The following is a 12,678-nucleotide window of genomic DNA, read 5'->3' as shown; positions in this document are numbered from 1 at the left end:
AAAAGATAAGAGAAATACGGGGTGGGAGAGAGGGAATAGATCAAGAGAGATTGTGCCGACCTCAACTAAAGACAAGGGAGGACACATGTTTGGTCCTTGTTTCTTTTAAAAATACTGCTCTTACCATATTTTTATATCACATTTGTATCACGTTTTTAATAGAGGTACGATTCACAAACACATGTATGTTCATTAAAAGATGGTATGAATGTGGTATGAAAAGTATGGTAAGTGTAGAATTTTTTTAATAAACATTCAAAATACTATTTGTACCGTCTCTCTAATAGAGATGCGATCTACATGTGTTGGTGGCCTACTAATATTAGAATGATGATACAAATAATGGCACAAGATGATAAGTGTAGTGCTACTTCTATTAGAAGGATGATACAGATAATAGTATCTTGTTCATAAGTTCACAGATTACTAGAAGAATCCTGATGTACAAAAACAAAGCTTCCACTTTTGCACGTTCAACCTAAATTGCTTCAAAGTCTACGCATACATGTTGACAGTGCCAATGAACAAACACAAAGTTTAGATTCCTCAAAAAGCCATGAGCACAAGCAAAGTGGTCCCAAACTCTGTCACTAATCTCCTTTGTTTATTTGGTAATTCAGCCTAATCTCACTCTCAAAAGCCTCTAAAACATCATACTTTGGGGAATCAAATCCTCACTGAACACTAGAAGAATAGAAAGAATACAAAACTCACAAATACTTTTTCTGTTACTGTCGTATTGTTCACTTATATTATAACACATGTATTTATTCATTACATATCATATTTCACGGAAAAATGTTAAGAACTCTTTCAAAAGTGAGATTCTTTATGGATTCTTTACCGCTTTACAATTTTAAAGTCAATTTCAGTGCTAATATTATAAAATTTTGTACAAAAAACATAAGGGAGCGGAAATCCATGAAGAGTCCTATTTTAAAAAAGTTAGTTTAACATTTCTCTATTTCATACGCACGTATCAACTCCATCGTTTGCTCGTATACGAGATGAAAATTAGTAACGTTACGTATCATTGCGGCTTCCTTTCAAAAACTTCCGCACCCATACCATTCGACCTTCCTTTCTCCAAGGGCAAGACCGACTCACCCAGCCTCGTCACAGTATTCTCTTATTTTCTTCTCACTGCCATCGTGTCCGTATTCTTCGGCTTCCACGTTTTCTAATGGCCTCTGACTCACACTTCCTCCTCCTCCTTAAGTATCCTCCCATTTCTCCATTTTCCAACCCCACTAGAACCCATTTCGTAGTTTTAATCGCACCCATCTCCTCCGTTTTGTCGCCTACCAACTGTTTGACGAAAGTCCTGTAGAACCAGCAGACCATGAGGCTTTACGTCTACGTGATGGAAGCTCAGGACTTGCCCGTGAGGGAGTCGTACGTGAAACTCCAGGTGCGGAGGCACAAGTCCAAGACCCGGGTTTTGAGAAGTACCACCAACCCGGTTTGGAATGAGGAGTTTGTTTTCGGGGTGCATGATGTGAATGAGGAGCTTGTGGTGTCTGTGTGTCACCAGGATGAGGAGCAGTCTGGCTTGTTCTATGGCGGGTCTGAGTTGGTGGGTCGGGTTTCGATTCCGGTTTCGTCTGTTGCTGCTGAGAGTACTTGCACCTTGCCTCCGGCTTGGTATGCTCTTGAAAGTCCCAGGACTGGGAAGTTCATTAGCAAAGATTGTGGTTAGTGAACTTTTATGTCTGTTGTTCCGGTTTGTTTCAGTAGCGCGTTTTCGAGAGGGAAATGATTTCTGCACACTTTTTCTCCATTTATTTATTTATTTTGGTATAAAAATATCATTTGTTTTGACTATTTGAAGATTAACGGCCGATTATAGTCATTTTCTGAGGGGGGGTGGTGCCAGGGTAGCATCTCATCTGACCCTAATGCAGTTTTGCTGCTCTAGACAAGATTGTTCATTTTCTTATTGTGTACATTAGTTTGGTTCGAGGGTGATGATTGTCTATCCGTCATGCGAATTTCTATGCCTCACATCATAAGGAAATAAAAATATGTAAAGCTTTGGATTTTTCTATGTTGTTCTGAATTCAATCAGATGATCAAGGTATGTGCTCTGTATTTAGTAGAGACATTTGTGGTGTATTTCAGTAGCACTGAGTAGTTCTGCAGAAGTATATTTTTCTTCCTCTTACTGTTGAGTCGTAATTTTCAGTTTATCACCTTTTATTGGATCATGGGAAAGATTCTGGTAGGGAAGAAATTTGCCTTTTTACTAAATTGACTGGCATTGTCTTCCTCTTAGGCCTAAGCTTTAGTTTGTCAAACAAAGTTGTTGACTCGGGCATTGTTACGGCGCATTATGTCCTTTCTAGCATTTTAAGCATCAATGGGACCTCTGTATTGATTGAATCATTGCCGTTCATATGCAGGGAAAATTCTTCTCACCCTTTCTCTGCATGAAAAAGGCCATGATGCTTCCATTGATTACCTTCTCAGTGATCATTCAAATAGAAGCCTTGAGGAACCTAATGAGGTGGACAGTCCATTTATGTCAACTCACAGTGTCTTTTCTTCCAAATCTTTATGTTCCAAGATGCCAGGTGGTATACAGTTGTTGAAGGCTATTGTGAGACGTATGGACAAGCTTATGCATAAGAACGATGAAGCCTCAAAAACAGGTGATTCTTCGGAGTTGTCTACTCCAGTATCTGATTATGAAGATTGTGTGGAGGAGCATCAAAGTAGTTGTAGCTTTAAAGAGTCTCTTGAGATGATGCGGTCAAGAGGAAGCGAACAAAAACTGCCGGAGAATCTGCTGGGAGGGATTCTTATTGATCAGGCATATGCTGTTTCACAACATGATCTTAATGCATCTCTTTTTACCCCAAATTCACAGTTTAGGACAGATCTTGCAGAACTTCAGGGGACAACAGATCTACAGGAGGGGCCTTGGACGTGGAAATCCGGAGAGATGCCATGTTTGACACGAGTTGTTTCCTACACAAAAGCTGCCTCAAAGTTAGTTAAGGCTGCTAAGGCCACAGAGGAGCAAACGTACATCATAGCAGATGGAAAGGAATTTGCTGTATTAATCAGTGCGAGTACACCTGATGTTCCATATGGAAATTCATTCAAGGTTGAGTTGCTTTACAAGATAATGTCTGGACCAGAGCTACCTTCAGTGGAACAATCCTCCCGCCTGGTGGTATCCTGGGACATTAACTTTCTCCAGAACACAATGATGAAAGGCATGATTGAACGAGGAGTTCGACAGGGACTTGAGGAGAGTTTTGGTCAGTTTTCCAGCTTGCTGGCTCGGAATTTCAAAACGCTGGATTCAACAGACTTGTCTGACAAGGATCATATCCTGGCAAGTACGAAGGCAGGGCAACAATCAGATTTGAAGTTGGCAACTGAATACTTCTGGAATTTCACTCTAGTTACCACTATCTTTATGGTTCTGTATGTCCTGGTTCATATTCTACTTTGTGAGCCCAGTACACCCCAGGGCTTGGAATTTATCGGACTTGATTTGCCACACAGTTTTGGAGAGCTCATCACATGTGGAATTCTCATCCTTCAGTTGGAGCGCGTTTATAACATGGTTTTTCACTTTGTACAAGCTAGGTTGCAGAAAGGTAAGCACATTTATAGCATCGCATTAACTTTACTAAACTATTCGAGTCTACAGTGCCTTCACACTTGATGTCACATCTTTAACACTGTCCTGGGATTTACTCAATCGTTCGGTCTCTTTCAATAGGAAGTGATAATGGAGTCAAAGCACAAGGTGATGGATGGGTTCTTACCGTTGCTTTGATTGAAGGGAACAGCTTAGCATCCTTGCATTCATCAGGGTTCTCTGATCCCTATGTGGTTTTCACCTGCAATGGTAAAACAAGAGCAAGCTCTGTCAAGCTTCAAACAAGTGATCCTCAATGGAACGGTGACGACTTTTTCCTTCTTTGTCCATTTTTTTTTCAACCATATATTTACTGATGCGACGCCACTCAGTGGGAAAAGGCTTTGTTGTTGTTGTATATATTTATTGATGCCTTCTTGCAAATGTGATGCAGATATACTTGAGTTTGATGCTATGGAAGAACCGCCATCAGTTCTGGATGTTGAAGTTTTTGATTTTGATGGCCCATTTGACCGAGCTACATCACTTGGACATGCTGAGATCAATTTTCTTAAACACTCAGCTACCGAACTTGCAGATTTGTGGGTCTCCCTTGATGGAAAGCTTGCCCAGTCTTCTCAATCAAAGTTGCACGTCAGAATCTTTTTGGACAAGAACAAAGGAGCTGAAACAATTAGGGAGTATATGACCAAAATGGAAAGGGAAGTTGGAATGAAGGTGAGGACTTTGCGTCACGATTTCTTCTTTCTTTTCTTCTTGAGTTAACCAAACTATTATGTACATGAGTTTCCCTCTTACAGGTTATATTTTTGTTGCTGCACGTTTAACATTATTCTCTTGACAAAAAAAAAAAAAAAAAAAAAACCTACAATTGAGCCTAATTTCTACTCTAGATGTTGATCAAAACTCTGCTTGGTTTGACAGTTGAATTTGCGATCGCCTCACAGGAATTCAACATTTCAGAAATTGTTTGGGTTGCCACCAGAAGAATTTCTTATCAGTGATTTTACATGCTCCCTGAGGAGGAAAATGCCTTTACAGGTGCCATATTTGGTTTCTATCATGCTATTCAACTACTTGTAAAATAAAGAATAAATTACAATAAATTTATAGATATTTTAGATCTTCTAGCATTCCAATTAAATCTGGGTTCTTCTGAGCTCAATTATACAGGATAAGAAAGATATGTTAACTTCTATTTGTGTGGTATAAGTTAGATGAGGAATGACAAATTCCGCTGCGTTGAGCACACTTTATATGTTAACTTCTATGAAGCCTTTGTGTGTGTGCATGTATGTTCAGTGCATGCGCATATCTGATTATAGCAACAATGACTTGCTGTTGCAGGGCCGACTCTTTCTATCTGCAAGGATAGTTGGGTTTTACTCAAGCTTGTTTGGACACAAAACAAAATTTTTCTTTCTTTGGGAGGATATTGAAGATATCCAAGTTCTTCCCCCATCCTTATCATCTGTGGGAAGCCCCTTGCTGGCCATTGTTCTAAAAAAGGATCGAGGAATTGATGCAAGGCATGGTGCAAGGTGTCAAGACGATGAAGGCAGGCTGAAATTTCATTTCCAATCATTTTTATCGTCTAATTCAGCCAGCAGGTAGTGGTATTAGGGAACTGTATAAATGTTTAAGACAAATGATTTCCTTTTTGCCATGGTCTTTATACATGTAGAAAGCATTTGATGACTGATTACGTTTTCCTGGCAGGACAATAATGGGCTTGTGGAGAACGAGAACACTTAGTGCTGACCAGAAAACACAAATTGCTGAAGAACATTTTGATCAAGAAGACATCCCCATAATGCTTGAAGACACTGAATCCATATTCAACCTTGAGGATGCAAAGATGTCCAAAGTTTATACTGCAGAACTACCTATTAACGTAAGTTGTTGGTTATCTTCTCTTTTTCCTTTTTATTGCTTTGTTAATCGTTAAAGAGTTTATACTGCATGATTTGTTATTCAGCTTTGAACTTCGTTTCTTTAGTGAAACGAAGACTCTTGCTCAGGTGAAATTGTATCTGACTTCATAGCCTTGGTTGACGATTTGACAACGTAACATGGGTGACTAACAATTAGAGTTGGCGCAGACAAAATCTCTGATGGAAATTTTCGAGGGAGGAAAGTTGGAGCATAAAATCATGGGGAAATCATGCTGTCTTAACTATGTAACTACCGCATGGGAACCTACAAAAAAGCCGGATGTCTTTGAACGACATCTATCTTACAGGTTCAACCACCAGGTCTCGATCTTTGGAGGAGAGGTTACATGCAGACAAGAAAAGTCCCCCTTGGCAAACGGTGAAGGATGGATCGTGGATGAAGTTATGGCCCTGCAAGGCGTTCCATTTGAGGATCACTTTCGTGTAATTGACATCAAACTGAGAATCGCTACCTTTTGACATTGCCTACATTCTCGCTTAATACAAATATTCGCTTCATCGTGCAGGTTCAGCTCAGGTTCCGCATCGAGAAATCTGCCATGGCTCATAATGCATGTAAATGCAATGTTCATGTCAGGGTCTTCTGGCTTAAAAGGACAAAGTTTCAGGACAGGGTCACACACAACATCGTAGGGAAATTCGCCCATCGACTCAAGGAAATATTTGAATTCGTCAAGCAGGAGATTCTCTTGGCACCGGGACCAGACGTTTCCCTTTGACACACACTCTTTAGCCTCCCTATCATTCACATTCAGATAGATCACAGATTCTTTTGGTGCTTTCGGCCAGACAGCGATACAATATCAGCAACGCAGTCCAAACCAGGAAATGTACGTCCAAATGTAGGACATTTCGATATTTTTTTTCTTAGATTCTGCTTTCGTTATAGGAATATCCTCCTATAACGTTGTTTTTATTAACGTAGAACAAGCATTCTGAAATTTAGTAGAAAGTCTTTATTTCTACCGAATAATAGACATTTTTGACAAAAATAAGGAGTAACTGTTGCTAATATTACTTTTTGCCGTCAAACGCCATTACGATTACGTCTCTCCTATTATCTTTTTGCCGCCCAAGTGTGAACAGCAGGACCACCAAAAAGTTGGAATTTTGAACCCCACAAAGTCGAGGGCTTGCGAAGACTTTGAATCTTTAAAGTCTCTGAATCATCTTCTCCAACTTCATTCTTCTCTGACCGCTCCTTCTGTGGAGCGATGGCCTCCACAGCGGTCATCGATGTCCGCTATTTTGGAACCTCTAAGGTAAGAATGTGAGATTTTTGTTTGTTGGGTTTTGTTATGCTCTGATCTGTTTGGTTGCTGAGAAAATCAGGGAGAAAATATGATGTGCTAGTAGGTTGTGAGATGCAAGTTGTGTGGATCATATCTGTATGAGTTGTAGAGGGCCGCTTGTCTGTCTCTCTAAAATCTTGACAGGCCGTAGTCGGATAAAATTGATAATTTTGCGTTTCTGGGAAAATTAATTTGCAAATTGTGTTTCTGGGTACTGAGACTTTCCAGATTGTGTTATGTTTTTATTTGGTTGCTTAGTTTTGAATGCTACTAACATCTCACTGGTTGTGTGATGAAGGTTAGAGCTGCCGGCAGAGTGAGGCATCTCAGTGCTCGTGTTGATAACAATGGCGAACTGGATCTCGACATGGGAGGATTGCGGAGAGAAATTCGCAGCCTTTGTGCCCTCCCACCCGCTGCTGACATTACTCTGACGTACATTGATGAAAACTACGATGTAGTTACTCTTGTGGACGATGATGATCTGGTGGAAGCAATGAGGCAGCGTCTGGAACCCTTCAGGATCGATGTGCTGATGAACGATGACAAGGAAGACCGCGGTAAAAACTCAAGCTCCGAAAAATGTCACATGACGGATGCTGTAAATGCGACAAGTGATGTGAGTAATAGCAATGTGTTTGATGAATTCCATCTGGCAAATTATGATCACCCTGTTAGTCCTAGGGTTAAACAATCTGAAGACGAATGTGGTATGATGTGCGACGCAGGCATTCGCTGTGGCGCCTGCAACGACAATGTTGCGAAATTGTGGTTAGCGGCGTTGGCCCTCGTAGTGTCAGTTCGGTTATTATCCCGGCGACATGGGTCGGAGTGTTGATTGCTTCTACTACACCTCCTCTGCAAGTGAGCTTGTTTTTGTGCTCAACTTAAAGAAAATGGGAGGCCTTGTTGCTTTGTTTGGCTTGTGCAGCAATTTTGAGTCTGCTGGCCAATTAACATATATATTGGAATATAGATATATAGCTTGTTCCTTTTCTTTTATTTCTGTGTGATATGAGTTGATTGTCTTCTTTGTATTTTGCAAATGCTCGTAATTGCTTGAGTTGTAGAGCAATTCGTGGAAATGATCAAATGTTTACTTACAGTTATAAAAATTATTAAAGGCTAAATCGTCAAAATAGTCTTTGAGATTTACATAACTCATCACTTTGGTCCTTGATATTCCAAATCGATAAAAGTGGTCCCTGCGATTGTCCACCATCCATCATTTTGGTCATTCCGTTAAAAACTCCGTTAATGACCCGGAGCTCTTGGCCGGAAGTTTGGGCAATTTTCAAAGCTTTGTAACTCAATTGTTTCTTAACCAAATTCGACCTATAAAATATCAAAATTAAGATAGGAAAGTGTAGAATAAGATTATAGCTATTTTGAAGCCCAATGGTTGCCGGAGATGGCCGGAAAATAGCCTCAAAGTTGACTGGTCCGAGTGAAAACTTGACAACTCGCCGGAAACTGGGTAAACTTTAAACGTTCATAACTTCTTCAATACTCAACGAAATCAAGTGATTCAAAAACGAAAATCATACTTCTCGACGAAAATAAGAGAATGTTACCTTTTTTGGCGGCTAACTCGCCGTGGTTTGGCCGGAAAACGGCTCGAAAGTGGCTGTCTTGGTCTCCAGTTAGCCACTTTTGAGGCGTTTTCCGGCCAAACCACGGCGATCGGGCAGTAAAAAAAGTTACCATTCTCTTTGTCTCGTCGAGAAGTATGAATTTCATTTTTTGAATCACTTGATTTCGTTGAGTATTGAAGAAGTTATGAACGTTTAAAGTTTACCTGGTTTCTGGCGAGTTTTCCAGTTTTCTCTCGGACCAGTCAATTTTGAGGCTATTATCCGGCCATCTCCGACAACCATTGGGCTTTGAAATAGATATGATCTTATTCTACACTTTCCTATCTTCATTTTGATATATTATGGGTCGAATTTGGTTAAGAAACGGTTGAGTTACGAAGCTTTGAAAATTGCCCAAACTTTTGGCCAAGAGATTCGGGACACTTAACAGAGTTTTTAACGGAATGACCAAAATGATGGATGGTGGACAATCTCAGGGACCGCTTTTATTGATTTGAAATCTTAGAGACCAAAGTGATGAGTTATGCAAATCTCAGATATTATTTTGGTGATTTACCCAATTATTAAATTGTTGATGTTTAATATGCTAACATGTAATCATTGAAAGTAAATCTTGACATGGTTAATACATGAGTTTTTATTTTCTCTTACGTTTCTTAGAACATATGAAATCAAATAAAGTACGTTCCTATATAGGAAATCCCTAATTCAATATGCGAAAAAGATAAGCAATTAAATTGATTAAAAGGGGCAATTGACCACGATATCATGTACTCATTCACACTCTTTTCTAATTTGTGTAAATAAACACGTACTCGTTCAATCTCCTCCAATTCGTGTAAACAAACATGTAGCACGAGAAATTTTTATAAGTGCTAGGAACATATGTTATGTGATTATGAAACACCCCAACCTCACTTCTATTTAAAAATTGTTTTAAGGTCTTAATTGGTGAGCCCGTAGGGCCCACCTTATAATTTTTTTTGTTTTTCCCCCGGTCTCTCTCTCTTCTCTGCTCTCCCCGTAACCTCCTCCTTCTTCTTCGTTTTATCCCTGCACTCTCTCATCTCTCTCTCTCCCTCTCTATCACCGTGAGCACCCACCACCATAACCACCTAGCTACGATACCACCATCACCTCTGGAACCTTCTTCTCTCTCTCCCTCGTCTTGATGAAGCTTCGGGGACACCCTGAGAACACCCAAATCTCCCCCGACGACTCCGGAGACTTTCGAGGCCATTTCCGGCCAAACCACGGCGATTTGGCCGGCGTGTAAGGTATCAATCTCTTCGTCTCGTCGATTACTATAACTTTCCTTTTTGTTTCACTCAATTTCGTTAAGTATCAAAGAAGTTATACTCATTTGAATCTTACCCAGTTTTTTGCGCCCTTCGAGGATTTAGAGGCATTTTCCGGCCAAACCACGGCGCGTTAGACGTCGTGTGAGGCACCATTCTCTTCGTCTCTTCAAGGGCTACAACTTTCATTTTTGTCTCGCTTAATTTCGTTGAGTAGTGATAAAGTTATGGCCGTTTAAAGATTGTGCATTTTCCGGCCGAATTTCCGGCGTTCTTCTCCAACGACACCAGGCCTTTCAGGCCGTTTAGAACACCACGGGCCTTAGCCCGTTTTGGACCAACCCAATCCCCTGGCCCGTTTCATTTTTATTTTTATTTATATTGTTTTAAAGACCCAAAAGGCCTCGAGCCTTATATATATTGGCCTTGGGCCGGTTCCTTTTAAATGGCTTAAAAGCCCTGTTCTTTAATGAGGCCTTAGGGCCTTTGTGTGTGTGGGCTGTGCACTGCATGTGCAGCCCGTGTGTGTGTGTGTGTGTTTGGGTTTATGCCCAAACCCCATTTCTTCACCCTAAAACCCCTTTAACCTAAAAAGCCTTAGAAAACCCAAAACCCAATATATCCTAATCCTATTTAACCTAAACCCTAATCCGGATTTCAAGCCTAAAACCCGATAGACCTAATTTGACCATTGACCCCCGGTCAACGTTGATTTTAAGGTTGACTTTTCGGGTTTTCGTTCGGGACATTTCTTAGGGTAATTCAACGTTCTGAACCCGTTTCTAATGTCCGTTTTCCCAAATTCAATTGCTAATATATAGTTTTATTTATTGGACCATTTAATGTGCTTAGGGGCAATTATTGTGACGTTTCCATCTTCGCTAGTGGTGCAACTTTTGGCAACTAAGTACTGTAAGTGGACCCTTTCTAAAATTACATGATTTTATAGTAATTGCATAAATGATTAGCATGCCTACGAATTTATGATTTGATTTATGTGAAGCTTGATGATTTAAGATATTGATTATCATCTCGTGTTTTGGTGAAGAATTAATTGTTAGCCTATTTTGAGCTATATTTTAATATATATAATATTTTCTATAAAAACCATGAACTAGTAGACTATCTGATAGATGACGATAGGATGCTAGAACATGTTTTTGAACCCCTCTTTATAGTGTAGACGATGATCGGTAACCTATGCTATGAAGTGGTTATTTAAGAGAGACGTAACTATTTGTGCGTATCTAGTAGACATTATGCCGCATGGGGCAAGGAACTGGTGTTGGCATTTAGGCCGGGAGAAATAATCCCTAGCTACAGGCTGAGGGATATGAAGCAGGTATTGGGCCTGGAGTTGGTAATCTCTGGCTACGGGCGCAGAGACCACGGAGCAGGCATTAGGCCGGGAGTTATATTTATTAGGTGATCTTACTAGCAGCATACCGCGCTTACGAGACGATTTATGAGACGTTTACTGTTTTGATTTCCGCGATGTTATACCGCGATATGGCTTTTGAAATATTTTAGCATGCTAGGATTTTTATTAAATCCATCACTTATTATGCTAGTAGTTTTCATTATATAAACTTTGGGGGTTAGTATGTTAATAACTGTTTTATTATTATTATATATATAAACTTGGTCCACTCATCTTTGTTTTGCGCTCCCATTCAGGACTTAGAATCAAGGCACCTAATCCCGGCGTCAAGGCACTTCCGCAACAGCATTTTCGGATCCTCTCGATGTAGGACTCACTCCTCTATTCATTAAATTTTATCTTAATTCTTTTTAGTGATTAGGTTTAGTTGTATGCTCTGAGCACGTTCTTAAATCGTTAATTCATTGTATTTTTAAATTTCTAACCCTTATTTATTTCTTATTCTTAGCTTTTGTATCAATTAATGGCTTTCGTCACCCTCGGGTGTCGGCCAGCACGTGTCTATCCTGGTATTCGAAGAATATCAGGGTCGGGGCGTATCAGATTGGTATCAGAGCGTGGTTTGTTCATAGCATACTTAGGATTCTCTTCTATTCTCGTAAAGTCTTGGTTTTGACATCATTTGGATGTCACGACTTCCGAATTTTATGCCAGTTGGTGCAGTTGTGCAAATCTCTCTCTAATTGAATTGTCACCTTATGGTTGAAATTCAAGAATTCATGTCGGGATTGTGCCTTATCGGTGACGTGTTTGATTTGTTGGATAACTTTAAACATTGGATTGATACTCTACAACGTGCATCCCTTGGGAATGAAGGGTAAAGTCAGTATTACTTGGAAGCGACGTGTTTTAGGAATCTCAGTGAACGGAAGTTTGGTAAAGACCAGCTGTAGATTCGAAATGGCGATGCCACTCTGCAACATGCGTTCCCTAGGAATTGCGGGCGGAGTTGGCTCTACATTGAAATCTTGAGAAACTCCTCGGCAGCAGACGCTATTCTCACCAATTTTCCGAAATGAGTTGCAATTCTTGTTATTGTTGTAGTTGGATTTGGATGATGAATATCCAGTCTTGTTTGGATAAACAGATTCCTTGAACTTCGCCTGGGTTTAGTACTTTGAGGTAAACCCTAGCTCCCAGCCTTCGTACTTTTAAGTGGAAGTGAACTTAGTCTCTTGCTTGCAGCCTAGTTGTTCAGCCTTGTAATTTTCAGTGTAATGGCTTGAGACTCTACCATGTTCATCATTGTACGAAGATCGAGCTTTACTCTGAACTTCTTTGGACTCCTTGTGCTTTGGTTTGCTCAAGAGCATCGCTTTAAGGTAGCCAATTGTGTCACTTCATGCATACGCAAGCTGCTTTGTATCTTTCTTCTTCGTCATTCTGCTGATTCAGAGGTTCTATGTTTAATTTTTGAACTTTGAAGTAGCTCTCACAAAGTGTTGTGAATTTCAAATTGTCTTTGGCCTTGTCAAATCTTA

General features: G+C 40.1%; 2 protein-coding genes and 1 long non-coding RNA gene across 5 annotated transcripts; all 3 read left to right on the top strand.

Moving 5' to 3' along the window:
- The first annotated feature begins 1,014 nt into the window (after positions 1 to 1,014).
- On the top strand, positions 1,015 to 6,585 carry LOC126626026 (C2 and GRAM domain-containing protein At5g50170). Of its 2 annotated transcripts, XM_050295184.1 has the most exons (9): positions 1,022 to 1,694; positions 2,403 to 3,611; positions 3,737 to 3,919; positions 4,050 to 4,333; positions 4,541 to 4,657; positions 4,964 to 5,226; positions 5,336 to 5,510; positions 5,719 to 5,994; positions 6,078 to 6,585. In XM_050295184.1, exons 1-9 carry the CDS (start codon positions 1,343 to 1,345, stop codon positions 6,288 to 6,290), a joined length of 3,072 nt encoding a protein of 1,023 aa, XP_050151141.1. In that variant the 5' UTR covers positions 1,022 to 1,342; the 3' UTR covers positions 6,291 to 6,585. The 2 variants fall into 2 exon arrangements, with proteins under 2 accessions (XP_050151142.1, XP_050151141.1); XM_050295185.1 differs by lacking the exon at positions 6,078 to 6,585 and having other exon boundaries at positions 1,015 to 1,694; positions 5,616 to 5,750.
- LOC126626027 (uncharacterized) lies at positions 6,466 to 8,023 on the top strand. Of its 2 annotated transcripts, none has more exons than XM_050295186.1 (2): positions 6,466 to 6,833; positions 7,162 to 8,023. In XM_050295186.1, exons 1-2 carry the CDS (start codon positions 6,786 to 6,788, stop codon positions 7,699 to 7,701), a joined length of 588 nt encoding a protein of 195 aa, XP_050151143.1. In that variant the 5' UTR covers positions 6,466 to 6,785; the 3' UTR covers positions 7,702 to 8,023. The 2 variants fall into 2 exon arrangements, with proteins under 2 accessions (XP_050151143.1, XP_050151144.1); XM_050295187.1 differs by lacking the exon at positions 6,466 to 6,833 and adding an exon at positions 6,841 to 7,074.
- Positions 8,024 to 9,670: 1,647 nt separating this feature from the next.
- On the top strand, positions 9,671 to 11,657 carry LOC126626024 (uncharacterized). The gene is made up of 3 exons (XR_007624562.1): positions 9,671 to 9,735; positions 10,609 to 10,668; positions 11,434 to 11,657. It is a non-coding gene; the product is annotated as an uncharacterized LOC126626024 (long non-coding RNA).
- Positions 11,658 to 12,678: the final 1,021 nt, after the last annotated feature.

Source organism: Malus sylvestris, chromosome 6, assembly GCF_916048215.2.
Source record: "Malus sylvestris chromosome 6, drMalSylv7.2, whole genome shotgun sequence".
Lineage (NCBI taxonomy): Eukaryota > Viridiplantae > Streptophyta > Magnoliopsida > Rosales > Rosaceae > Malus > Malus sylvestris.
This window is presented reverse-complemented; position numbering and strand designations above follow the sequence as displayed.

What these genes read in the sequence shown, in the direction of transcription:
- LOC126626026 (XM_050295184.1), top strand. Translation starts at nt 1,343, where the DNA reads ATGAGGCTTTACGTCTACGTGATGGAAGCTCAGGACTTGCCCGTGAGG. An exon ending in GTTCATTAGCAAAGATTGTG is followed by an intron (nt 1,695 to 2,402) that starts GTTAGTGAACTT and finishes GTTCATATGCAG; the next exon opens with GGAAAATTCTTCTCACCCTT. An exon ending in GGAGGAAAATGCCTTTACAG is followed by an intron (nt 4,658 to 4,963) that starts GTGCCATATTTG and finishes TTGCTGTTGCAG; the next exon opens with GGCCGACTCTTTCTATCTGC.
- LOC126626027 (XM_050295186.1), top strand. Translation starts at nt 6,786, where the DNA reads ATGGCCTCCACAGCGGTCATCGATGTCCGCTATTTTGGAACCTCTAAG. An exon ending in GCTATTTTGGAACCTCTAAG is followed by an intron (nt 6,834 to 7,161) that starts GTAAGAATGTGA and finishes TGTGTGATGAAG; the next exon opens with GTTAGAGCTGCCGGCAGAGT.